Source organism: Molossus molossus, unplaced genomic scaffold (genome assembly GCF_014108415.1).
Source record: "Molossus molossus isolate mMolMol1 unplaced genomic scaffold, mMolMol1.p scaffold_m16_p_12, whole genome shotgun sequence".
NCBI lineage: Eukaryota > Metazoa > Chordata > Mammalia > Chiroptera > Molossidae > Molossus > Molossus molossus.
In genome coordinates this window covers 36992800-37019627 of record NW_023425347.1, presented here as the reverse complement: position 1 = coordinate 37019627, position 26828 = coordinate 36992800, and the positions used below count along the sequence as shown (strand labels likewise).

At 41.7% G+C, this 26828-nt stretch overlaps 1 protein-coding gene across 1 annotated transcript in view; it reads left to right on the top strand.

Moving 5' to 3' along the window:
• The first annotated feature begins 3557 nt into the window (after positions 1 to 3557).
• CLCA1 (chloride channel accessory 1) overlaps positions 3558 to 26828 on the top strand; it is a 28860-nt gene continuing 5589 nt past the window's right edge. Inside the window, exons 1-10 of the mRNA XM_036256204.1 lie at positions 3558 to 3759; positions 7487 to 7627; positions 7799 to 7946; positions 10505 to 10610; positions 15538 to 15715; positions 18213 to 18431; positions 18915 to 19142; positions 22188 to 22362; positions 24164 to 24270; positions 26235 to 26450. Of these exons, the coding sequence (XP_036112097.1) occupies positions 3598 to 3759; positions 7487 to 7627; positions 7799 to 7946; positions 10505 to 10610; positions 15538 to 15715; positions 18213 to 18431; positions 18915 to 19142; positions 22188 to 22362; positions 24164 to 24270; positions 26235 to 26450 (1680 nt within the window). The 5' untranslated portion in view covers positions 3558 to 3597. The remainder of the gene's footprint in view (positions 3760 to 7486; positions 7628 to 7798; positions 7947 to 10504; positions 10611 to 15537; positions 15716 to 18212; positions 18432 to 18914; positions 19143 to 22187; positions 22363 to 24163; positions 24271 to 26234; positions 26451 to 26828) is intronic.

The following is a 26828-nucleotide window of genomic DNA, read 5'->3' as shown; positions in this document are numbered from 1 at the left end:
GAGCCTATTGCTGTCCATAAAGGGAAACATAACAAAGTAAAACAAATACCCTGAATCTTTCACAGTACACAAAAAATAATTTGAGGTAGATCACAGACGTGGAAGTGAAAGGTAAAACGGTGAAGCTTCTAGTATAGAATATTATATAGTATCTCTATGAACTTGGGAAAGCGATCTTACATATGGCCACCGAAACACATTCCCCGTAAAAGAAAAGAATAAATTGGACTCCGTTAGAATTAAGAACCTCCGTTCATTCAAGGGCACCATTAAGGCAAGCCACAAACTTTGAAAAGATATTTGCAATACAAATACCCAATAAAGGACCCAATGAGCAGAATGTATCAAGAACTACTGTGAATCAGAACAATAAGGACAACCTGATTAAAAATGGGGCAAAAAGACTTAAACAGGCACGTCAGAGCCTCTATCAAAATGCAAATAAGTCTATGAAAAGGTGTTAAGCATTACTCATGAGGAAAATGCGAATTAAAACCACAGTACATTATGATCACACACCTGCCAGAGTAGCTAAAAGGATAAAGACTGGCAGTTCCGCGTACTGGCAGAGACGGGGAGCAAGCAGCGCAATCGCTTGGAAAAGGGTTTAGCAGATCAACTAACGCCGGGCATGTACACAGCCTGTGACCCAGCAATTCCACTCTTGGTACAAACCGAACCGAAATCAAGGCTTGCACCCATGGGAGTTTTATTTATAATAGCACCAACAGGAAATAATACACATGTCCATAGAAATGAGTAGGTAAGTAAATTGTGTTATATTTTTTAAATGAAATACAACGCAGGAAAAAAAAAAAAGAAGAAGAACATATTACTGCTACGTAAAATAACATGGCTGAACTTCATGCAGAAAAGGTTATGTGAACGTAGCCAGACACAAGAAGGCATACTGTATATTTCTGTTTATATGAAGTATTAAAACAAATAAAATTCATCTATGTGGGAATGGAGGGCAAAATAGTGGTTACCATTTGGTGGTTTTCACTGGAAGGGAACGTAAGGGAGACCTGTGATGTTAAAATTACTCCACGTCTTTGGTGAAAGTTTGTCTCTCGGGGTGTTTAACTCCTTGTTCCTCAAGTTTGTGTCACCTGGCCCATCTGAGCAGCCTCTGACAAAGCCAGACCCCAGGCGCCATGGTGCAATGTTTTACATGAGCCCAAGCCTCTGTGAATCTATTTAGACTGGACGTGGATGCCAGAGACTATGAAGCAGCCACCACAGCCTCCCCAGTGGAGACCATGCTAAACTCAGCCCTCTCCCTGGGGAAACAGACAAGCTCATGGTGCTACAAGATGAGGTAACTGTGGTAGCAGCAAGCACTCTCCACTGAGCAAGGAGTCAAGACCAGCCAGCAGGGAAGGCCAAGCAAAGCTGGGGAGGCGCCTGAACTGGGTGCGTCTCACCAGGTGACCCCTGTCATAGGCAAACTACGGCAGCTACAACCCAACAAGCGTCCAGAGCCCTCAGAAATGAAGGGTTGGGTTACAGCAACAGGCAAACAAACAACATACATCAGCCAAAATGCAGGATAAAAGAGGGAAGTTGGTGATGAAGGAAGGAGGTGGTAATTATCTATAATGGTCTCGAGGTACCATGTGGCCGCAGGCACTACGACTGATTTCAACAACTCGTGCTTTAGGTATCTCAGGAGATCGCAGTTGCCCACCACTTGGAAGGAGATTCTGTGAATGATTAGACCTGTCCTTTCTCTCAGGGAGAAAGTGAGACAGCTTGTGCTCACACACACACACACACACACACACACACACACACACACAATGCAAACTCTATATATTGGAGCTACATATGATGAAAGGGCATGAGTGCATCTGAGTAGTTCAAGCAATGAGTTGTGTTGGACTCATCTCGAACCTCCCTTGGCGTGGCTTCCTCGACTCTACTGGACCCTCAGTCATTTCCTCCACCTCAGTCACTGCACACTCCTTACAGGCGTGAGTGGTTCCACTGCCAGAGATCAACCAGGCACCACTTGGATCCTTGGCTCCACAGGGCATGGGTGCTTTCTTTACAAGAGTTGTTTGAAGGGTTGGATGATACTGGCCGGAAGTTCACGGGAGTTGCTCACAGAAAGGGGATGAGAAGGAACCAAACACTTTCCCTCCCTCCCTCCAATGGACTGACCCAAGACATGGATTCTTCGTGTAGCCTGTTAGGAGACCTCTCAGAGGGCAGGGCCGGTGCACCAGCAGGTTGACCTGCTGGGTCTCTTCATTGTACCACAGTAGCCAGCTTAGTCACACGTCTCTTTCATTGCTTCCCAACATTCCCCTACTCATTTTCCCTTTCCCTCATCCTCACTGCTCTGGGATTAAACTCTCAGATCATTAGCACATAAGCTTGTCCCTCTTTTCTACAGAATCCAAGAAAGACACATGTGGTTGGGGGTTTGAGATATTTTAGAATCTAAAATCTTTATGTCATAGGTATAATACATGCATACATTTATTCAATAAGCATTGAATAAATGATTTTATATAAAAGCAGATCATCTGGACAACCACTTTAAAACTGAGTGCATTCACTCTATCAAATGCTTCACTTTTGATTGCTAAACAATATGTACTTAAGTAAAGGGTATTAATTATTAGCAATAAGTACTAATTTAATTGTTATGCGCCAGTGTCAAAGAAAAGGGACCGACCAGCTGAAATTGATGCTCGGCATCATGTGAAGATCAAATAAAGTCATAGAATGAAGGGATAGTTCAAGTAATTTGAATACTACAGGAAACGGGTGTTTTCATCTGGGGTTTGGAAAACTTAAAAGAACCCATGTAGAAGCAGGCAGCCCATAGTTCATGTTCTAAGAGATATTTAATTTCAGTAGCATAATGTAAAGTTGTTCATTTAAATTTTATTGAGCAATAGAGGTCTGATGAGGAAACCTGAAAGAATTTGCTTTGCACAGTGAAATATAAATGTTTATCTATGCTCTCCGATAGAAAATATTCAATATCATCTGTGTCGCTGCTGATGCTTTGGGTGTGAGCGGGTTGTCTAAGGAAGCCCCGGAAGAGCTGAGGTTACGTATGTCAACATCAGTGAGGGGAGAGATAACGACCGCCTTGAGTGATAACTGGATGTATGACCTACGCTTAACGAATACGTATGGGACACATGGAGCAGTCGGGCCTCCACCGGCAGGCGGGGGTTGGAGGGTGGCCCGCGGGCCTGTACCCCCGGTTGGACAAACATTTGTAAGAAGTAAACATCTTTCAGTGCCAAGCCGCCCAACACCTGTAAATTCTTCTAAGGAAACTGGGTGTGGTCTTCCCACCTTCTTTCCTGGCATCTGGCAAAGGCAAGGCTAATGATCCTTTCAAATTAAATATTTAAAGTACACAGAATTTAAGATTAAGGTATAGCCATTGTTCCTCATCGTGGAGACAAATGCAATAATGAAACAATTTGGGGTCAAGGGGTTAAAGTCCTGTAGTAAACCACCTGTGATTGGGAGAATGTGTGTCTCTATAGACATATAAATAGGGGTAAAGAAAGATGCCTCTATAACCAACACTTTCCAAAGAGAATAATCAAGAGGAGATGTACAGTCATGGGGCCAGTTAAGAATTCCATTTTCTTCTTGGTCCTTCACCTTCTGGAAGTGGCCCTGAGCAATTCACTCATTCAGCTGAACAATAATGGCTTTGAAGGCATTGTCATTGCCATCGACCCTAATGTGCCAGAAGATGAAAAACTCATTCAAGAAATAAAGGTAAGTTCGAAATGGTAATTATCCGTGCTTTAAAAAAAAAAAAGTAAACCTACTGTTGTGATAGGGCGGACATGAGTTCTCTGACTCCAGCTGTGTGATACTGGCAAGTTATTTTTACATCTGTGTTTCAGTGTCTTCTGTTGTAAAATGAAAATACAGTAAAGCATTGGGATTCTTCTGAGGGAGAAGAGAATAAATGCAATGCACATAACCAAGAGTTTCATGCATGGCTGGTGCTTAATAGATGATGTCTACATCTATTGACTGGGGATGATTTCACGTAGATTATTCAGTTCTGCACTAAGGCAGAGCCAGCTGTATTTGGTAGATATTGTGAGATGCACAGGAAATGATTCCTTTGCCTGGCTCATATCAGATTCTCCTTTTATTCTCCTCATTGCAACCCCCTTCTCTGTGACCCTAATATAGAAGCCAGGATGCAGTCTCTCACTTAAGAGACACCCTGTCCTTTTCAGTGGGAGGAAACTCTGCATTTTTCCAGCCCGGATGCAAGGACCCTGTCAGGTCACTGAGTGGCCTCACCTTACTTGTTACTTCTTCTGTGGGGGAAGGAAAAACTCGGGAAGAAGATGCTTCCTGTCCTGGGCAGAGGTGTCTAACTGTTGTAAGGAGGGGAGGTCATGTACAACAGCGAACAGCTAGGAATTAGAGGGAATGGCTTGTAAATTACCACCCTGGCATCTGGCTGTGGCATACCCAGAGGCAGTGCTGGGTAAAGGGGAAAGTACTGATCTGTAAAATGGGGCAATAATAAGTACCTTCCCCATAGGATTTTTTTCAGGATTAAATTTAACAAAGCATGCACATAAGGGAAGGTTGGTGAAGGGTATATGGGAACTCTGTATAATTTTTGCATGTTTTATAAGTCTAAAATTATCTTGAAATATTTTTTAAAGAACTTAAAAAATGCATGCGCTGTGTCTGGTACACAGTAAGAGCTCAATTAATGGTAGGCAGAACCATCAGTCACCAGTCCCCCTTTTAGTCCTTCTAGATGGAAAGTGTTCATTTATTTTTTATTTTTTATTTTTATTTTTTTTTTTATCCTCACCCAAGGATATTTTTCCATTTTTTGTACAGATAGAATGGGAGGGAGAGAGAGGAAGGGAGAGAGAGAGAGAAACATCGATGTGAAGGGACACATCGAGTGGCTGCCACCCGCACGACTAACCAGGGCCGGGGACAAACTGCAACCGAGGTATGTGCCCTTAGCGGGAACCGAACCCAGGTCTCTCCGGACCGCAGGCCGATGCTCTAACCGCTGAGCCAAACTGGCCAGGGCCATTTATTTTTTAATAAGCCAATGTTCCCCAGTGGGAGCTCACAAGTCACTAGTGCAAGAGCCCCAATGGTTGCCCCCAAATGTCCCTTGCTGTGAGCAGAAACAAACCCAGAAAGATGGAGTTTGGAGAGACAACCATCTCTAGCAGTTCGGGGCTGCAGAGCCGCAGTTGAGCGGGGAGGGGAGCTTACCTGTCTGACCTGAACACCATCAGACAGTACTGCCATTGGCGAAAGGGAAGTTCAGACCTTTTGAAATCTCTCAACAAGAAAACACCTTGGGTACGTTTGGGATTGCCTCTAGCCTTAGAAATGGCATCAGCAAAAGTGAAGTGCCCCTGGAGCCACAGGCAAGGACAGCGTGGGAGAGACGGTAGCCAACATGTCCCTGTGTCTGGGCAGTCGGGAACATGCCAGAAGGACATGTGTCTGTATGTCTAATGGCAACGCTAATTCACATTCATATGGTGCTTTGGGGCTTTTAGGTGCTTTCGCCTCACTCTTTGGGGGATTTTTCCTCCTGAGAAATGCACTTTCCTACCTCAGTCATTAAGTTGGCTTTCCAGGGTGAGTCACGAATGAGCTGGGTGTGAGATAGGTTGGCCTCCACATACTGTAAAGGCATATGATCGTCTAACACTGTGCTGTACACCTAAGCTACTACAGAATAATATTGAATGAAAACTGTAATTGAAAAATAAAATAAAAGAGTTAAGGGCAATGGTGTGCTCAGAATCCCTTACTGAGTAGTTCATAAAAGCGAGTTCCTCCCCGTGGAGGTTCCAGAGCTGCAGAGTTAAGGACTTCAGTTGTCTTTTCTGCCTTTCCAGGCCACCCTCACTCCGTTTTCTGAGGAGAGACCCTCCCCCTGGTGCCCTTGTGGGGACAGAAGCTGTCAAGTCAGCTCTCAAGTACTTGCTTCTGTTCGGGGTGTTATGCTATGTGAAATAACCTAGTCAGAGAAAGGCAACACCATATATTTTTACTTTTATGTGGAATATAATGAACAAAATAAACAGAAACAGACTAGTAGATACAGAGAACAGACTGACTGAGTGGAGTGGAGTGGGGTGTGGGCTCCATTCCACTACACCAGCTCACCCAACCTGCCAAATACTTTGGTCCGTTCTTATGATCACCTTTCTTTTTTATTGTTAAATTTATTGGGGTGACATTAGTTAATAAGATCATATAGGTTTAAGTGTACATTTTTATGATACATGATCTGTCTATTGCATTGTGTGCCCACCACCCAAAGTCAAAGCATCTTCCACCACCATATATTTGTCCCCCTGTACCCTTTAGTGCCCCCCACCCCCTTCCCTCTGGTAACCACCATACTGTTGTCTGTGTTTGTGAGTTTTTGTTCATTTGTTTTTCCTTTCTTGACTTCTCAACAGCATTTGACACCAATGATCACTTTCTTCCTCCTGAAACACCTTCACCGCATGCCTTCCGATTTCCTTCCCATGCACCAACTGCTCCTTCTGAGTCCCTTTGGCTGATTCCTCCTCTTCCTACCACTAAATGCCCGTGGCTCCCAGGGCTGGGTCGTTAGCCCTCTTCTCGCCTCCATCTATATTCACTTTTGAGGGCAGTGGTTTTCCATCCTAATAGACCCAATGCCCTTTCAATAATAAACGTCTTATAATGCCCTCGCTACTATTTTCATAATGCATCTTGGGGCATTTATAATTTAACACTACAGCTCATTTATTTTAGAGAAATGAAGTTAGGTGTAACTTAAAAGGAAATTATATGACAGTGCCACTTCCTTATATCTGACACTTAGTATCATACTAAAATTAAATACTATCATAACATTTAGTTAGTTCCAAAATTACTGCAAGGGCCAGCTGGCGAAGTCACATGCATTTTAATTTGAGTTCTCTCCTGTATTAGTTGGTGTGAGACCTTGAGACCTGTACTCTCTAATTCTGTGTCTCCCTTGAAGGTTTTTGATCCTCAAAGGATCAAATGAGATGACACTAATAGCTAACATTTCATAAGCATCTGTGGTAAGTAAACATGGTTCTAAATGCTTTCTTAACTTCACTGGATCCCCACAACATCTTATGAGCTAGTCACCATAATGTTTTCTATTTTATAAATGGGGTAACCGAGGCTCAGGAGGGCTTAAGGATTGCCAGATGACCCACAGTAAATGTTGGAGCCAAGATTAGTGTCAACCTCTGAGGTTTGCGTTGTCAGTCATCACACTGTGACACAGAGCATGTGATAAGTGCTCTAAAAGGCTAGCTATTTTTACCAATAAAAGGTATTTCTACACCTCGCATTTCCATTTTGAGAAATAACTGGTCTTTACTGCGTAGTTTTTTCTACTGCGAAATACAGATGTAAATTTGAATGAAGTTTAGTGACAGTCATCATTTTGCTTGCTATGCATGTTTTCTTTTTCTCTCAGGACATGGTGACTCAAGCATCTCCATATCTGTTTGAAGCTACGGAACAAAGATTCTATTTCAAAAATGTTGCCATTGTGATTCCTGAGAAATGGCAGACAAAGCCTGAGTATATGCGACCAAAACTCGAGACCTACAAAAATGTGAGATTATCAAGTTCTTTTTTTCAAATTCAATTTCCTTCTGTGATCTAGATGATTTTCATCATAATATTCTAGAACCAAAATGAAATTGTTTTATAATATTCCAGCGTAAATAAGGTCAATTCATCTGCTAAAATTTTGTAATGAGAAAAACTTTTTCTTAAATTTCAGGCTGATGTTCTAGTTGCTGAACCTAATCCTCCAGGTAATGATGAACCCTATACTGAGCAGATGGGAAATTGTGGAGAAAAGGGAGAAAGAATTCGTTTCACTCCTGACTTCATAACAGGAAAAAAATTGCGTCAATATGGACCACAAGGTATGGGTAGAAATTAAATGTTCTGCTGTGTTTTCTATAACTTAATAATTTTATATTCAAAGTAGATCAAAAGTAGCTTTATCTTTCTGAGGAAGTACATATAAGCCAAATAAATTTATAGCATGTGTTTTCACTTAAAACAGGGGTTCAGAAATTTCTCAGTTAGAGATGTAATTTCTTCATATTCTGTGTAAATGTGTAAATATAGTTTTTCATTTTTTAATTACTAATCAGAAAATAGCTGTGAAATAGTTTATTGAAGTATTATTAGGTTTCTATGGATCTGTTAAGGATACTGCTGAACAAATTCAACTTCCTTCCTGCAATTCACCTAGTAGCCACCAGATGGCAGAGACTCACAGTGTCTCAGACTTTTCTGTGCAATCAAATTGTAAAAGGGGTATCATTAATGATCAGATTCTGATGCAGTAGGTGTGGGGTGGAGTCAAGAATCTGCACTTTTAACAAGCTCCCAGGTGATGCTGATACTGTTTGACTATGGCCTACACTTTGAGTAGCACAGAGAATATCCTGGTTCCTGCAGTTCAGCTCTCAAAAAAAAAAAAAAAACTGTAATAAAAGAAAAAATGTAAATTTCCTTCACAAAATAAACTCTTCATCAGTCCTACATGGACTGTATAGAACAGTCATCAGAGGAAATATTAAAAGAAACAAGCAATGAAGTCTATATAAGATGTATTTTCCAAGTAGAATCCAATGTGATTAGTATTGGCTAATTAAGTTAATTAATAACTAGTATCACATTTTTATTATCTTGAAAATATGAGAACCAGCTTGATTTTCTTCACTTAAACAAAAGAGCCCTGGCATTGCCATGCCCCACCCCACATGCACTAGAGCACTTACAGACTCGATCAGAAAGAAGTATCAAACACACCTCTTTGTGCTTCTACAACTCTCTCTCACCTCCATAACAGGGCCAGAAAACTCCAATGTATGGCTCAAAATACGTGTGGAACTGATGTACCTAAATGTCCCATCTCACTCCTGAGCCCGCTCCAGCCATCGTAGTTGCCATATATAATGCCATTCCTTTGGACTCTCCTTTCTGTACTGTGACTCCACTTCTGCTCCCTCACAATCTTCCTTTGCCTTTAAGAGGCCAACCGCTGGCCCTGGCCTGTTTGGTTCAGTGGTTAGAGCGTTGGCCTGTGGTCTGGAGAGACCTGGGTTTGGTTTCCGCTAGGGGCATGTGCCTCGCTTGCGGTCGGCCCCTGGCCCTGGTTGGGTCGTACAGGTGGCAACCACTCAATGTGTCCCTTTCACGTAGATCTATCTCTCTCTCTCTCTCTCTCTCTCTCTCTCTCTCTCTCTCTCTCTCTCCCCCTCCCTCCCACCTGAACAACAACAAAAAATGTCCTCGGGTAAGGATAAAAAAAAAGAGGCCATCCACTGTTCCCCAACACCTAAAGAATAAAGTCCAAATCCTCAGTGTGAGAAACTAGCATTTCCTCAGTTGTGTGCCCTCACCTAACCCTCCAAATTCAGCCTCTGGGAATTTACAGTCCAGCAAAACTGAGCTGTACATTAAGTCCCTAATTCTTCTAAATCGAACAAACACTCACTGGGTGCCTGTTAAGTTCTAGACACTATGTGCCAAAGCATGACAGTGAAGAAGTCATGGTGCCTGTCCTCAAGGAGGCACGTGCTTAGTGTGGAAGCCGGGCAAGAAAGCAGCAACTGTGATATAAGTGCCATAGTGGAACACGACAAAAGGGTAAAGGAGGCGAACCGGGCCCAGCCTGGGGATTCAGAGAAGGGAAGCAATTATCTAGACAGGGAAAGAGTATCCCAAGCAGAGGAAGAGTGCGTGAAAAGGACCAGAGATGAGAAAGAACACGGTGTGGCTCTAGGAAGTAAAAGGAGGGCAGGAATTTATTGGGATTATAGGATTTTGGAACTAGGTTGAGAACAGCCAGAAACAAGCCTGCAGAGAGGAGCAGGGACCTCATATGCCATATTAAGGAGCTGGCCTTAACCCTGAATACCATGGGGGAGCCACTGGAGACTGGAGACATGGAGGACAGCTAGGTGGCTACTGCACTAATTCAGGAGTAATGGCAACATGACTGGAAAGGTGAGGATAGAGCAGGGGTGGAACAGGCAGGTCTTGAGGTTTGATCAGACGTGAGCCACTGGGGATGCTGCCCTGGCTGCCCCAGCAGTGCCTCCAGCTCCCAGAGCACATGCGCCGACCTCCATCACTGCACGTGCACCAGCAAGGATTTTAGTTATCTGATTACGTATGCCATCCAGTAGACCAGAAGCTATGTAAGGACAAGGCAGTTGTTACATCTTTGTACAAAAACTTCCTGGCACCTATTATGTGCCTAACTGGCTTTCCTGAGCCAAAATAAGTAGTTATATTTCTCAGAAATGTACAGTTGTCATGTCAGAATTTTCTTTCTATGAACATCAAAACTTTAAAAAATTAACTGCAAAGCATAATAAAAGTTCAGAAGAACTACTTTCTCCCATGTGAGAAGGTAATTGTACCATACTTGTTGTAATCAAGTATTTAAAATGTTTTCTCACAGGAAGGATATTTGTCCATGAATGGGCGCATCTGAGATGGGGAGTATTTAATGAGTACAATAAAGACCAGAAATTCTACTTATCTAATGGAAGAAACGAAGCAGTCAGGTATGGATATTTTTACTTAACTTTTCCCAAACTCTTTTAAATCACAGCCAATTTTTTTTTTCATTGCTTTAAAAATGTCATTTGCATTTTTAGTTTTGTTTTTGTTTTCTGGAGGGTTTTTTTGCGTGTGTGTGTGTGTGTGTGTGTGTGTGTTTTGCCTTGTTTTCTCTCTCTCTCATTCTCTCTTAGTGCCTCCTGTAGCAGTTTTCCACAAAACTACCAGTTTTGCTCTGCTTACAAGCACTTCAATTGGTTGAATTCTCTATTCTACAGCTACAAGCCATTTGCCTGTGTGTGTGTGTGTGTGTGTGTGTGTGTGTGTGTGTGTGTGTAAAAGTATAAGAAGTCCACAGGTGCTAGGTTCAGTGACTCTATCTTCCTCTATCAGTTAATGGGACTCTTCAGTGCCTTGAGGACAGAATGATATCAGTGTGGACTTTGTCAGTATGAATGGTCCTGGGAGAGACTGTGGAATTTCCCTGAAAGATAATCCAAATATTAAAACAAACCAGAAAATTTCTCCCAGTCTGGATTAACTATGTGATGCCAGCAGAAAGCAAACTGATCACTGGGAAAGTACTCTTGGCTGCCATGACTGTATGGGTGAGTTCTTGCAACCAACAGTTCAGTGTATATAAACCGCTTTAGTACACACATCAAAGACAGGGAACCTCCCAATTTGTTTTAAAGAGCTCGTAAAATTCAGATACTAAAACCTGAGAGATGGTGTGAAAAAGAATTCTATAGATACAGCTTTCTACAAAGATTTTAAATAAAAGAACAGTAAGTTACATCTGGCAGAATTAAGGGAATAATAACAAATACACTAAGCCCAAATAAGATGGCTTCCAGAAATCCCCCAATGCTGTGATAGTAAGTAAGTAAAATAGTATATTGAGTCAAGAAGAAAAATAAACAATTTTTCCAACAGATTCTTAGAAGAAATTTGGAAACCTTGTACACTTATGCCTGAGTCAACAATCTCATTTTATAGACTAGAAGCTGAGCCCTGGCCAGTTTGGCTCAGCAGTTAGAGCATCAGCCAGCAAACCAGAGAGTCCCAGGTTCGGTTCCCCTAAGGGCACGTACCTCAGTTGCAATTTGTCTCATGTGGGTGGCGACCAGTTGATGTGTCTCTCTCACATCGATGTTTCTCTCTCTCTCCCTCCCTCTCTCCCTCCTACTCTATCTGAAGATAAATGCAAAAATGTCCTTGGGTGAGGATTTAAAAAAAAAAAAAAAACCACTAGAAGCTGGTTTGACACCCCTCTCCACTTTTGCTTCCAGTCCTGCTTGCCTGATGCCTCCTTAAGAAGATGTACTCAGCTTTGGTTTAGTTATTCTGTATTTGGTACTTGTTTCCAAATGAAGCTGTACTCGGTTTAGAGCTCAGCCTTGGTTTCCTATGCTCCCACCGGGACATCACTGCCCTCCACATTTCCCTTTCTTCATTACATCCAAACTCTGTCAACTTGATCCACTCCCATTACATGTTCCCTCACTGTTATACCACTTCAGGCATACATAGACAGTAAGTGCCTCCTAGAGCCACGCAGAGTGTACTGCATTCCGTTAGCTGTTCCCTCCGTACTATATAAACTACACTCCATCACGCTTCCCTGATGTGATCATATATTGGGTTGACCTCTCAGATCTCGGCCAATGGATGCCATTCCACACCTGGCATTTACTTTCTCCACTCCTCTTGTCTAAGCTTCCATACAGCTAGGCACTGTATATTCCTTTAAGAGAAAAGCTGAGTAATACGTATTCCTTTTTAGAGATATTCTAGAAATGTCTACATATTCAGCACATTCTTCCTTCTTCAGATAACATTAGCAAATCTGGCTAATTACTATGTTCTCTTAAAAAGAAATTTTATTTTGACATATTAGTAATTGACTATCTTCCCATTTTAAAAATTATTTTAAGGCCTAGAAGCAATTGCAAAATGACAGTACTGCCCACAATAGGTTATTTCCTTAATATGATATAAAACATTAATTGAAAGCCAACAGCCTACATTATATTTAATAGGCAAATACTAGAGCCCTGGCTGGTTTGGCTCAGTGGTCAGAGCATTGGCCCTCAGACCAGTGAGTCTCAGGTTCAGTTTCAGCCAAGGGCACGTACCTCTGTTGCAATTTGTCCCAACCCTGGTGGAGGTTATGTGGGAGGCAACCAGTCGATGTGTCTCTCTCATATTGATGTTTCTCTCTCTCTCTCTCCCCCTCTCCCTCCCACTAGATCTGAAGATAAATAGAAAAATATCCTCAGGTGAGAATTTTTAAAAAAGGCAAATACTAGACCCATTACCAGAAATAACATAGGATGGCCACTATTAGCACAGTTATCTAATCTTGTTTAGAAAATGGTAGCCAATGTAATAATACATGAAACTGGGGAGGTTAAAAAAAAAGAAAGAAAAGAAAAGCTATGGAAAAGAGAGAGAGAAAATTGCTTTTATACAAATGATATGTGGTCCACTTGGAAAACCCAAGAGAATAAATAGAAATTAAAGACAGGGGAAGTCAATAAGGTGACCAGATACAAAATGAATATTCAAATTGCCTTCCCAAATATTAAAACCAGTTCAAAAATATAATGGAAAGAATACTCCATTCAAGATAGCAATTAAAAGTACAATGAAGTGTAAAACTCTAAGAAAGGTAGATGTCATATTTGAAGAAAACTATAAAATCCTTCTAAAGGATTTAAAAGAGAGTCAAGATAAATTGAGAGATTTTCAATTTATAAAAGATTTCAATTCAACCCAAATTAATATATAGGCTTTATAAAACTCTAGTCAAAAGCACATCGATTTTTACCTCATTTTTAAAATCTCAGAATTCACTCAATAGATAGTAGCTAAGAACATTTTTGAAACAAAATAGTAGTAAAGGGAACTTTTACTTATTGAATTTTAAATATACACAATAAAAGTATATTAATTAAAACAATGTGAACTGATAGACATATATAATAACTTACTATTTAATATAACTAGAATTATAGATCTATGATTTTAAAAAAAAACAGCATTTCCTAATATCTTAAGGACAATTTTAGCAGTGTGGAGATACAATATTAACAGATCTTTTTCCAATTGGATAGACCCCTTAAATATAATTATCATAGTCATAGTGACAACTAGAAGAATATTAATAAAAATCATACTCCTATATAGGAAAGGTCTTTCTATGCATTCAAGAATATAAAAAGATATAATTAAAAGAATAATAAATTTGGCTACATATTAATTAAAAATTTTATTGCATACAAATCAAATAATCTAAAAAGGTAGAAAATAAAGTTATTTGCAAAACTTAAAAAAAAAACAGGCTTTTAAAATGCTATTTAGTATTGTAACACATAAAGAACATTTGAAAACCAGTAGGAAAACAATAACATCATAACAGAAATTGACATCGGAGAAGAATAAATAATTCACAAAAGAAGGAATAAAAATGGCCCATAAACATAAAAAATGTTCAGACTAAAGAGCAATCACGGTGGTACAAATTTGACAGAGATGGGAATCGTCTGTTATTAGTAAGCGACTGTCCATGGTGAGAGCTCCCACTAAGGATTGTTAGAGACATAAATTGGCACAACTCTGGAAAGAAATTCGGTGACACATATCAAATCTCCAAAATAGTTCCTTTTTCTTGAGCCAGTAATTTTATGTTTAAAAACTTATTTTAAGGGAAATGGTAAAACAAGCTGTATCAGCAATCTATAAAATATTCACACTTTTAGATCTAATCATTTAGTCTGGCCACCAATCATATAGCAAACTTGGAAATAGAGTCAAAATCTTATGTGAAATTGTATTTATTCATTGAAGTTACTGACAAGTTGGGGGACTAATTAAATAAACACTAAATTTATTTTATAGTATGAGTTCCTGCAATTATAAAATCACATTTTGAAAGAATATTATAAATTATAAGGTATTAAAGTTTTAATTATACTAACATGCTAAATTTTTTTGTATTTCTTTTAATCCTCCCCCGAGGACATTTTTCCATATTTTATTCAGATAGAGTAGGAGGGAGAGAGAGGAAGAGAAACATCTATGTGAAAGGGACACATCGAGTTCCTCCCTCCCGCACACATGACCCAACCAGGGCCGGGGACAAACTGCAACCAAGGTACAAGTCCTTAGCAGGAACCGAACCGGGGTCTCTCTAGACCGCAGGCCAACACTCTAACCACTGAGTCAAACCAGCCAGGGCTAACATGCTAAGTTTTTTAAAAATATGAAGCAAAACTATGCGGTTATGTTGATACATAGAGAAGAAAATTCTTCAACACATTAACAGTTCATTTCTGATTGTGGGATGTGATTTTTTTTTCTTCTTGATACTTTTTTATAATTTTCCAAATTGTCTATAGGGTTTATATATTATTTATATGGCAAAAAAAATGTTAGAGGAGAGCATTCCATTTATAATAGCAACAAGTCTCATAAGCATATGATATAAAGAAAAATCTAAAATACCTACGAACATACAAGAACTAGGTAAAAAATGTATGACGTAAACTAATTAGAAACCCAAAATCCAGGAAATGTCAGCAAGCCTCTTGAGGGAAACAAAGAGGCCTCCAGATTCTCCAGAAAGCAGGGGCCGCGTTTGAGAGACGCCTCACCCTTGGCTTCTGGTTCCTTTTAACAGCAGCCATAAACCAGATTTAGCTTTTCTGCTGCACAGAAACCATTTCCGATACCATTCTGGGGACCCCTCAGATACTCTCTGGCAAACAGAAACAACTCTGATGAGAATTAAATAATTTTTCTGTTTAAGGGTGTATTTATCTCTTGAATTGGGAGAGGACATCATGGACAAGGCCATCCCTAGAACCTAGAGTCCAGCCCTCTGCAATGATTCCGTCGCTGAAACGTCTAACCTTCATACACTTTCAGATGTTCGGCAGCTATCACGGGTAGAAATGTAGTAAAGAAGTGTCAAGGAGGCAGCTGTATCACCAGGCCCTGCAGGGTCGACAAACTAACAGGGCTGTTTGCAAAAGAATGTGAATTCTTACCTGATGACAGACAGACGGAGAAGGCTTCCATCATGTTTTCACCCGGTGTTGATTCTGTGAGTATCCATTTTTTCTTGACACTTGTGAGTTCAATGAGGCTTTTATCCCAGATGCTGCAGGAGAGGATCAACTTTTAGGGAAACATCACCGAGCAGCTGCGTCTCTGTGGGTCCATTCTTACTTCTCCATCGTCTCCCTCCCACTAGCTTTTAGTTTAAGTGCTTTGAATTACTTCCAACACCCTTAAAGCAGACAAGCACAAAATTTCTTAGTTAAATAAGAAATTTACCCAGGGGGATCAGGCGTTTCTTTTAATTAGTTAATAAGGACAAGATGAGTCGCCTTTAATTTAATTTTCAGAGATCTCTTTTCAGCCTGCATATTTACTTTTGGTTGGCAAGCGAAATGTTCTATCTTTTTAAAAGTGTCAGAGCCCTTAGGGAGTTTGTACATAGTTGTAATAGCTTTAAATAGTTTTAAAATATTTCTTAATGGTTTTTTAATGACCAACTGGACAAAAGATAAACTTGACAAATTATCCTTGTTAATGATAGACATATCCATCAGTGATTTTGCACAAACAAAGATAAAATGCATCTGATAACTGACTTTAGTGAGGAGTCCCTCCTGTCTTCTAGTCTCTTACATAATTTTTTTTTTTCCTTTTGGAGTAGACGGTGGAGGAACCTGCAAGAGTCTGTCAATAACAATGTGGCACAAGTTCTACAAATGGGAAGCACCATGGTTACCAGTCTGGCTTTGCAGTCCACTTCCAGACTTACTCAGAATTCCCCAAAGGTTCCCAGATTATACCATTTAAATTAATCATGGGGTTAAATTTGATGCATAATGAAGTTTGGGAACCACTGTCTGGGGTTTTTACACAAGTTTTTCAGATTCCCCTGCTAAAATGTAGGCATAATGATAACATAGAAATGCTACCAGAACAATCTGAAAAATGCAAAGAGAAAAGTGTTTTACAGCTAATGATTATTTCCTAAATTATAGAATCCCAGATACTGAAGTTTTTAACTGAATGATAACACTGTAAAATCACTGAGAAGAGGACCTAGGTTATACCTACTTTGTATACTATGCCTTCTTTTTTAATTCCTCAAATGCTAGGAATGTAAATGCTTAAGCGGGGGGTGGGGGGGCTCTCATTTATTGGCTGTGTTAGTATTAACCCTATTGCATATGTTCCTTGTAATTCGTGCATAGTAACTACTGCCATCTTATAAATTAAAAAAAACTTAATGTGCCGATTGGTTAAGGTTACTCAAAAAACAACAAACTTTTATTGAGCTTTTATTATGTGTCAGACACTGGACTAGGTTTTGAGGCAGCAAAATTTAATAAGACAGGTTTGTGCCATAGATGCATTTACAGCCCAGTAAGTATACTACAGTGTTAAAGGGGCCTTACTGAAGTTTCTATAGGGTACTGTGAGGCCACAAGTTTGAGTGGAAATTCTTTGGGGGAAAGATAGAAAATGAGAAAATATTCTGAAAAATGAACTTTTGGCTAAAACATGAAGGTAAAGTTCACAATGCAGAAGAGAGAGGAAGAGGAACTCCTTTCCAAGATGGGAATCATGAGCCAAGTCACAGACATATACACCAGCCTGGCAAGGCTCCGGGGGGGGGGGGGGGGGGGGGCAGGGCAGCCAGAGTAAAGATGGAGAGGGGAGCAATGGTGCATATTACAGAAAGTGCTGTTTGCTATGTGAAGTAGTACAGCGTGTATCGTGAGACCAGTCAAGAGCCACCAAAGGTTCTTAAACACAGGAGTAAGAAGGAAGATGCCTTGGCACCTGTGGAGTGAACCAATTGGAGGGGGAGCTAGATGGAAAAGTCAGGTAGGAGACTGCCATCGTGTGAGGAGGGACTGTGAGGGCTTGAGCGATGGGGAGTCCATGGGAGAAGGAGAACAGATGATGAACTTGAGACAGTGCAATGTATCGATCTTGATTATTTTGCAGCGGGAAGAAGGTAGGGAAACTCCCAGGTTCCTGAGTTAGGTGACTGGGTGAACAGTGACATCAAGCTAGGAAATAGGAGGAGGAGCAGAGTTGGAGGAAAGGTGACGAGTTCAATTAAGAACATGTGAAGCTGGAGGAGCCTGTGGGACACTCAAGTGGATTTTGGAGAGAGACTGAATGTTGGGTGTTGAAAGTTGGAATGCAAGGTGTTGGGAAGTGAAAGGATGGAGAGATAAGATGGTCCCAGGAGAGAAATGCTGAGATGCAGGTGTCTTGAAGATAGTCATGATGGCTCAAAATGGCAGATTTGAAAAGTAGGAAGGAAGCCAAAAGCAGGTAAATGATTGCTGTGGAGCCCTAAGGTTGAACACATGTTTTGAGATAGGAATTCTAATCACGACTGATCTTCTCCAGCAGAGCTCTGCAGGGATTGTGGGATTGTGCCAAGATTATGGGTTAGCAAGGCAGGCTAGGGAGGAGAGCAAGGAATTAACGTATTTTAATTATTCAAATTGTTAAAGATTTTAGCCAGTAGTTTACCATTATCTATATCATTTTATTGACAATTTCAGGTGGTCGAATTCTGTACAGAAAAAAACCATAATAAAGAAGCCCCAAACCAGCAAAACCAAAGATGCAATCTCCGGAGCACATGGGAAGTGATTCAAGATTCCGAGGACTTTAAGAAAACCACTCCTATGACGACACAGCCACCCAAACCCACCTTCTCATTGCTGCAGATTGGACAGAGAATTGTGTGTTTAGTCCTGGATAAGTCTGGAAGCATGCAGGTGTGCGCAATGAGTCTCAATCTCTGGATGCAGATCTCACGCTTGCATGCAATATAATCTAGACCACAACTTGGAACTCCTGGGAATAAACACAGCCCAGAGAGTCAGATGTTACAACACTAGAGTCGCCATCAGAAATACCTACCACCACTTTATTCCATGATCAGCATCAAGCGTCTCATTTGCCAAATTAAATTAGCTTTCAATTTATGAATCACACAGCCTTAACATTTATGTTTCGCTGATGGTACGTAGGTCTATAGACATATTACTAAAGCATTGAACCAACGATTGGACTAAAGCCTAATCTGGTTTTATCTCTGGTTTTATCTCTCCCATAGGCTGTGCCTTGAGTAGCTTCTTGCCATTTACTCTATGTTGAGACAACCACTTCCAAATTCCCTCTAGCCTGTTCTTAGTCTGTCCATCTAAACACAACCGGACTGTTCGATGGTTAGGTTTGTCTTCTGCTTCTCCTTTCAGAGTGGTGACCGCCTAAAACGAATGAATCAAGCCAGCAAGCTTTTCCTGCTGCAGACGGTTGAGCAAGGCTCCTGGGTTGGGATGGTGATGTTTGACCAAGCTGCCTATGTCCGAAGTGAACTCATACAGATCAACAGCGGCACAGAAAGGAATGACCTCATCGGAAAGTTACCCACGGCGGCCTCAGCAGGAACATCCATCTGCACTGGACTTCGATCAGCATTTACTGTGAGACAAGTTCCCCTCCTGTAGAGTGCCAATGTCCACAATTTATGTTCAAGAAGTCCTCCTTTCCAGTGTGTCCATACATGCCTAGTGTCTAGTTAAATTAGACAACTAGGCACAGCGATGGTTCAAATGATAAAAGGCAAAGGCCCCCCAAAGCTATTGTTACCTAATTCATTCATGCTTTTGTGCTTTTCTACATCAGTACATTCATGCTTTTCTGCAAACATGCCTGCATTCAAAATATTCACATGTGCCTTCTACGTGCAGGGGACTGTGTTGGGCATTAAGAATACCATGAGGGCCAAAGAGACACCACACCTCCTGTCACAGAGCTTATACGCTTATTGGGGAGATACATTAACCACACAGTCACACAAATAAGTTTATATTCATAAACTATAATGAGTGCTATGAAGGAGGGTACAGAGGGATATAAGAGAGTATCTTCTATGAGAAAAAAAAAAGAGTTCTGAATTATGGTTAAACTTTGAGGTAGCTCAACACTCAAAACTTCTGGATAGAGAAGAGTCTTTTTGGGGGGGGGGGGACAAGCCAATGGTTTATTTATTGAAGCAGGAGGTCTTAAGAAGTATAACTCTAAATGTATTGGGGGTATATCTAAAGATCCTATCTGACCATCCAATCATGTCATCCCTCTTCTTAGGTATCAATGTCTCACCATTTTCAACAAATTTAAGGGAAAATTTCTCTAATATTTAAGGCCTTCATAACATAGCTCCTACCTACCTTTCCAGACTTAAGGACCAGGGACTCTTTTCCAAGTAGCCTACATTTGAGCTAGTTAGATCATCTGTCATTCAGAGCTTCATGCCTTCGCCAGGCTAGCTCCCCACTTACGTTCTCCTCCTCCCTGTGTACCTCCAGTCACTCGTTCTTCAAAGGAGCATCACAGACAGCACCTACTTCTTGACATCTTTCCTGATCTTATCAACTGTGTAGAATTCTCTTTCTGACTCTTATAACATATATAAGATCATGTGCTTCACTTAAGTAAAACTTGTCTTTTTACCTCCCAGACTGCTGACACAACATCTTTTATACAGGAAGTTCTCAATAAATAAAATTGAATGGAGTTATTTGGTTACACCTGATGCTTAATTGCTCTACATACAGAATATAATATTCTATATTTATTTAGAGGCTGTTTAGCCCCATGAAACAAAGAACAGGAGGCTGAAGGAGGCTGGCAGGCCTAAGGTCTCGGAATCTCAGCAGTCCTGGGCAGGTCTGCCCTGTGCCTGCTGTGGGCACAGCACACCAATGGGGCAGTTCCAGATTCCCAAACAGCAGCAGAAACATCGAGTTGCATGTGAACAATGGACTCAACCATTCCCTCCAATGCAGTCTGGCCCTTTTATTCTATCTTGAAGGTCAGCTCCCTGACAGTAGTTTCTATTGTGTCAGCTGGGAAACACTGTGCCAGATGCTGTGTGCATCTGGGTCCTCTCGTCTCTGCCACTCAGGCAAGCTTTGATTAAAGAAGCAAACAAGGGAGGGAACCTGGCAGCGGAATCACTGACAGACTAAACCCCTGCTGCGCGCACCCTGAGGGAGATGACTAATGCCAGATGGCCTGGTGATGAGGAGGGAGTCTGGTTCTTCATTTTCCGCTCAGATAGGTGAGGGGGTGTGAGGGGCACAGTTGGGATTTAAACACTCCTCTTGCTGAATGGAATCCTAGTGTGGAGTAAGGGGAGCTCGTGAGTGATGAGCTAAAGGGTCTTGGATCCTATACCGTTTTCAAGAGTCCCACTGGTACTTGCTAAAGGACCCTGGTCAGGTCTTTCCTGGGCTCCTGGTAGTGGAGTCTGCTGAGGTGTGGCCACTGAACTTTGCTTCTTTTCTAGGCTTGATCAGGGCCCAGTGGTCCTCCCCAGCTAATTCAGCCCCACCCTGGCTCTGAGCACACCTCCCTCCTCCATTCAGTCCCCTACCACAAGATGACCTGTTCTGCTTGCCAACTCTCAAGTCCGCTGTCTTCTGTCTCCCTGGTGGTCTATGTGGGAACGCCTGCATGTTTCCCATGTAGTGGCGATGGGGACTGTTGAGCAGGGAATCCAAATTAAGCCCTCTGTCTGGCCTCTAAGACCTTGCAGCTCGGTCAGACCAAGACCAAGGCCACGGCCATGGCTGACAGGCTCCTGGGCTCTGGGTTCCTTCACATGGCAACAGTCACAGTTCTTCCCTTGTGTGGACGCCCCCTCTGAGTTCACTCAGAGTGGGGAAAAAGTCTTCTCTGCTCCCAGCTTTCCTTCCAACCTACTTTAGATGCCTGCCCTTTCTGAGAGTCTGGAGCAGAGAGGGGAGGCTTGATTGCTTGTTTCCCTGCTTCTGGGTCTTCCTTCCACCCTCTTTAGGGGAAGAGTGGACGCTCGCCTTCCTCTCCCTAAATGGATAATGCTATTATTGTATCTAATTTTCCTGCCATCATAATCTATTCAATATTGTTCTTTCTATACCATATAAAAAACTGTAGCCTGTGTCCAGCAGGAATAGTAAAATCATAGGTGTCATAGGACAAATAAGAACTGGGATTAATAGGAAGAAAATGTTCTGCTTTAATCACAGGGGATATTACAATTTTTAACAACTCATGTGAGCTGAGTATTGACCAATCCAGCTAAAATCTGCCCTAGATCTAATATTGCCCAAATATTATCCCCATTCAAATGAGGATGTTTTCCGAAGGCTTCTGGGGACCCCTGAAAGCCTCCCGAGGAGAGATTATGTGAAGGGAACCTTCTCCCCTGCTTCCCAGTGCTGCGCACCCCTGGAACTGCCCTGCACCCCCCTTTATAATCCCTCTGTGCAGCGAGTGAGCCAAGAGCAAAAGACCACATCAAGTGCCGTACACGTTTCTCATTTAAAACTGTGTCTTCTCAAAACAGAGAGATATTTGACCATTCCCAGATACTTTTATTTATCCTCTCTGGAATTTCTCTTCTTGTTCTCTCCACATGCAGTTTCCACGAACACTTTGGCCGGCCTGAGTCTGATCACTCACGCTCTGAATTATTTTCGCAGGTGATTAGGAAGAAATACCCAACAGATGGATCTGAAATCGTGCTGCTGACTGACGGGGAGGACGCCAGCATCAGCACGTGCTTTGATGAGGTGAGGCAGAGTGGAGCCGTCATCCACACAGTGGCCCTGGGGCCCAGCGCAGCGAAAGAACTGGAGGAGCTGTCTAAAATGACAGGTGAGGAACAGTCTGGCAAGGCCCACTGTACTGTCTCTTCCACTGGCCTGTGAGTTCCAGTGGGCTGGGGAGTGGGGGAGGGGTGAAAGAGGGAGACAGGGGCAATCTTACTGGCCAACGGACCACCTTACCCCCAAGTAAACATTCTGATCTATTCTGCCCATTTGCTTAAGGCCTTGGTTCTAGGATTAGGGCTGTCTGGCGAAGATGGGACCAGCATGGCACCCTAATGAGGACTTGGAACTCTCTTGCCAAGAACTTCATAAGAGCTGGGAGGAATCTAATAGGCTAGCCAGGAACCACTCACTTACAGTTGGCAGCTGGCCAAGAGACCTAGGCGAGACAGATGACAAGCCACTAACTACATAATCCATGATACACATGCTTGATTGGCAATAGAAAGTACAATGAGGCACAAAGAAGGGAAGGGGGGGATTCCAGAAAGATGACGTGTGAGTTGGGACTTTTCACAAGGAGTAGCAAGGGGAAAGGCAAAGGGCCTGCTCGACCACGTGGAAGGTCTCTCGGAAAACGTAGGACACAGTGCACTTTCTCTGCAGAACTTTAACCAGTGTTTTAACTCCCATACACAACAATGGTTAAAATAGATCCTGTATGTCCTTGGCTCCTTTAGCAGACTGGATGGGTACCACTTATTTTTATTTATTTCTTTTACTGAGGACCAGCATTATGGACAGCAATTATTATGCTAAGTTGCCTTCTGAGGCAGCTCAAATGACAAGGCTGTCCACTCCTAATACTAGCTGTCTTAGGCTGGATTTCCTAGAAGCAGAGATTGAGGCAGAGATTTGGGTGCATGTGATTTATAGAGGGAGAGCCCTCAGGAGAACCGGAGAAAGAAACGTGTGATAGGTCAGGGGAAGGAACAAGGCATGGATCCAAGTGGACTTAGAAGCTAGCTGAAGCCTGACCCCACAGGGGACTCGGAGCTGGAACTGCATCACAAGATTGACTCCATTTTAAAGCAAGAGGGCTAGGCTTTTGTACCAGTGTGTCCATCGATCAGTGGCTGTGGACTGTCAGGGCAGGACGGAGAGGAGGGGGCATGTTATTTCCCTACCTTGGGTGTCCCCTTTGGGTAGGGTAATTCTCTGGAAAAGGAGGCAGCTATATGTCATCAGCAGCGAACAGAGCAGCTGAAAAGAGAGGCACTCGCCTAGACAAGGGGATCTAGGTGGAGCACCCACCATAGCATCAAAGTCTGCTCCTTAGACTTTGCCTGGTATTAACAGTTTGAAAGTACTTTCACATCAACAGTCTTAGTTATACCTGTTCTAAATAGCCCAGGATTGCTAGGCTTGGTGTGTAATATCCTTCTTATTACATACTGTACTATAACTGTTCCTCGTCAGCTGTTATTTCTTGTTTTTGTCACATGAATAGCTTTTCTGACTTAGGGGAAAGCTCAAACGTCAACCTTCTTAGGATTATGTCTAAAATAAGAACAAATCCATAACCTTAGAAAAAGGCTTCATGGATTCTCTCATATGAAAGTACATGGCCTTTAAAACATGAATTTTATGATATCAATTTGGAACAGCTGCTTTGCAGATGGTTGACGTAGCCATATAACTGAGATGTTGCTGAAGCTGTTATTTAGTAGGATTAAAAAATTAGTATCAGCTTCTTAGTTCATCTGGATACCTATTTGATGTGGATCTATTAATATTTTAATAACACAGAAGATTTATTTTGTGTATTCTGTTACCGAAGAATAGCAAAAATGTTGCCAGTGCTTGCTTTCTACAAAATAACTTCTGATGATGTCATTTCTTCTTAGGAGGTTTACAGACATATGCTTCAGATCAGGCTCAGAACAACGGCCTCATCGACGCTTTCGGGGCCCTTTCATCGGGAAATGGAGCTATCACCCAGCGCTCCATCCAGGTCAGGCTCCCTCTTTGATTTTCATGTCTATAAATAATCATAGCCAAGAGGGAGAGTTTAATGGTTAAAAGTTTTAAGTTCTACATTCTTCTAGTAATTAATTAAAATCCAAATAGAAGTTTCAGGCTGATATTAAACATCATTCTTAAATTGTAACACTACTCATTAAACAAGGCAATAGTGTTTACTTATTTGGAAAGAGTACTAAGTGACTTCCTCATAAAAAATTAGCAACATAAATATTATGGGTCCAAGAATTCTGTTTTAACATCTGTTAATAAACACCCAGAGCAATATAATTGGCTCAGAATTTTCTTCAGAGTAGATCATCTCAATACAAGTTTTCTGGGACACGTGTTTAGGGATTACTTGCTCTATTTTTCCATTACCTCAAATCTCTGATATTAGCCAAGATTTTCATATAATGAATGGAAAATGTTTTGTACTGTGAAAAGCCCATCCAAACACCTGGATCCTTGTTCTGGGTCTGTCATTAACTCTATGACCATGGGCACAGAACTTCACCCCTCTGGGCCTCAGTTTCTCAGTCAAATATGAACCAAAAAACTTCTGGTTCTCTGAAAAATCAGGCCCTTCTGATTCTAAAATGTCAAGAAAACCAAATTTTTTTAAAAGTCATAGTACAATTAAAAAAAGAAACACAGGACAAACATATTTTAAAATGCTCTTCTCTAATAGTTGCAAAAATTACATGACATTTTAAACTAGAGAGAGTAAGCAATCAGCCCTCATACCCGTGTGAATTGTGACTTTTATTGTGAAAGTTTGGATAAAAGTAACGTAATACATGATGTCAAAGCCAAATGATGATAGATTTCAAAACAACAGGCTTTCTGGTCTATCAATATAACAATTATTCAGTTAAAGAAGAAAGCAGTTATACTCATTTGGGTCATCCTAGTTCAAATTTAGAAAATTAAACCCAAGAGCCTGCTTTGGAAATGGGAAGAATGTGTCTTAGAAAGTAATTAAACTGATGAAAGGGCAAGCTCACAATCAGGCAGTTTCTGCCCATCAGTTCTGTGTTTAAGAAATCTAACAGGAAGAGAGGTGGAGAAATGAGTGTGATTATTTACCTACCTGTCATAAGAATCAGATCTAAGAGCCCTTCACTGTCTTCATATCCAAGATGACCATCTCCCTATGGAACTAGAAAGGCTGGCTCCATGACCAGGCCACCCTATCTTCTAATAGATTTCACTCTAAGGACAGTAAGTCATTATCGAGGCCACAACCTAGATAATGACTCAAAACCACACTTTCTACAAACGTTGTACTAGCCCTTCCCCATCTCAAGCCCTGCTCCTCAGCTCCTTCATCCTACTCCAAACAACACATCACCCTTGGCCATTGATTTATCTTCACACTCAACCTAACCACTAGTTATTTGCAATTCAAACAATGCATATATGGGTGAAAATAAGTCCCAATCAGTCCCCTTAAGGGTGTACAGTGTAGTCAATAAGATGAGTTCTGTAAACCAGTAGGTGTAAAGCAAAACATGATGTGAAAATGTCAAGAGACTCACAGAAACAGGGTTCTATGGGAGCTCACAGGAGGGAAAGATTACTCTCAGCTGGTAAGTGGGATGGACATCAGAGAAAGCTTCATGGAGAAAGTGACTCCTGAAATGAATTCTGAAGGACAGGTAAGGCCTAGACAGATGGAGATGAGCATACAGACTCCCAAGAGAAGTGAAGGTGTGACCAAGTTGTAGAGTCACTTAGGGAAGTGGTCTGGTTTGGGCGCAGGAATCAGGATTGTGGAAGCTAAAGTTGGAAAAGTAATTTAGAATTAGATTGTAATAGGTGGTAAATACCAAACCAAGGACTTAGGCACTCAGGGCTTTTTCATGGGGCAACTGAGAGTTGTGGGGCAGAATGGAAGAGACTCCATGAGGGGAGCTGTATTCTTCAAAAAGTCAAGAGTTGTTTTCTTAACAGCTGGAGAGTACGGGTTTGACCCTCCAGAACAGTCAGTGGATGAATGGCACAGTGACTGTGGACAGCACTGTGGGAAACGACACTTTGTTTCTCATCACCTGGACAATACAGCCTCCCCAGATCCTGCTCTGGGATCCCAGCGAAAAGAGACAGGACGGCTTTTTAGTGGACACGAACACCAAAATGGCCTACCTCCAAATCCCAGGCACTGCCAAGGTATGGACCCAGCTTTCCTTCCTACTCACAATTTGGCAAGATAACATTTTTATAGAATAATCATAGCTTTGTAAATGTGGGTAGTTGCTAAAAGGAAAGTCAGTATTGAGTGAAAGAGAGAACAAGGAAGCATCTCCATCCAAAGGAAACCACTCAGAATGGCAGCAAAGCAGGAGGGAAGACATCGGCGTTCCTTTCTCCGGGCCCTGAAGGAAGCACCCCAGTGGCAGGCAGTCAAGGTGCAACATCATCCTTGGAGTTTCAGGATCATGAAAACGATGTCCTCTACCTCAGGAACCCATCGAGTTGATCCTGTCCTTAGAAACCAAGGCAATGACAAGAACAAAGTTCTCAGACTTCCTTTTCCCCAACTAGGAT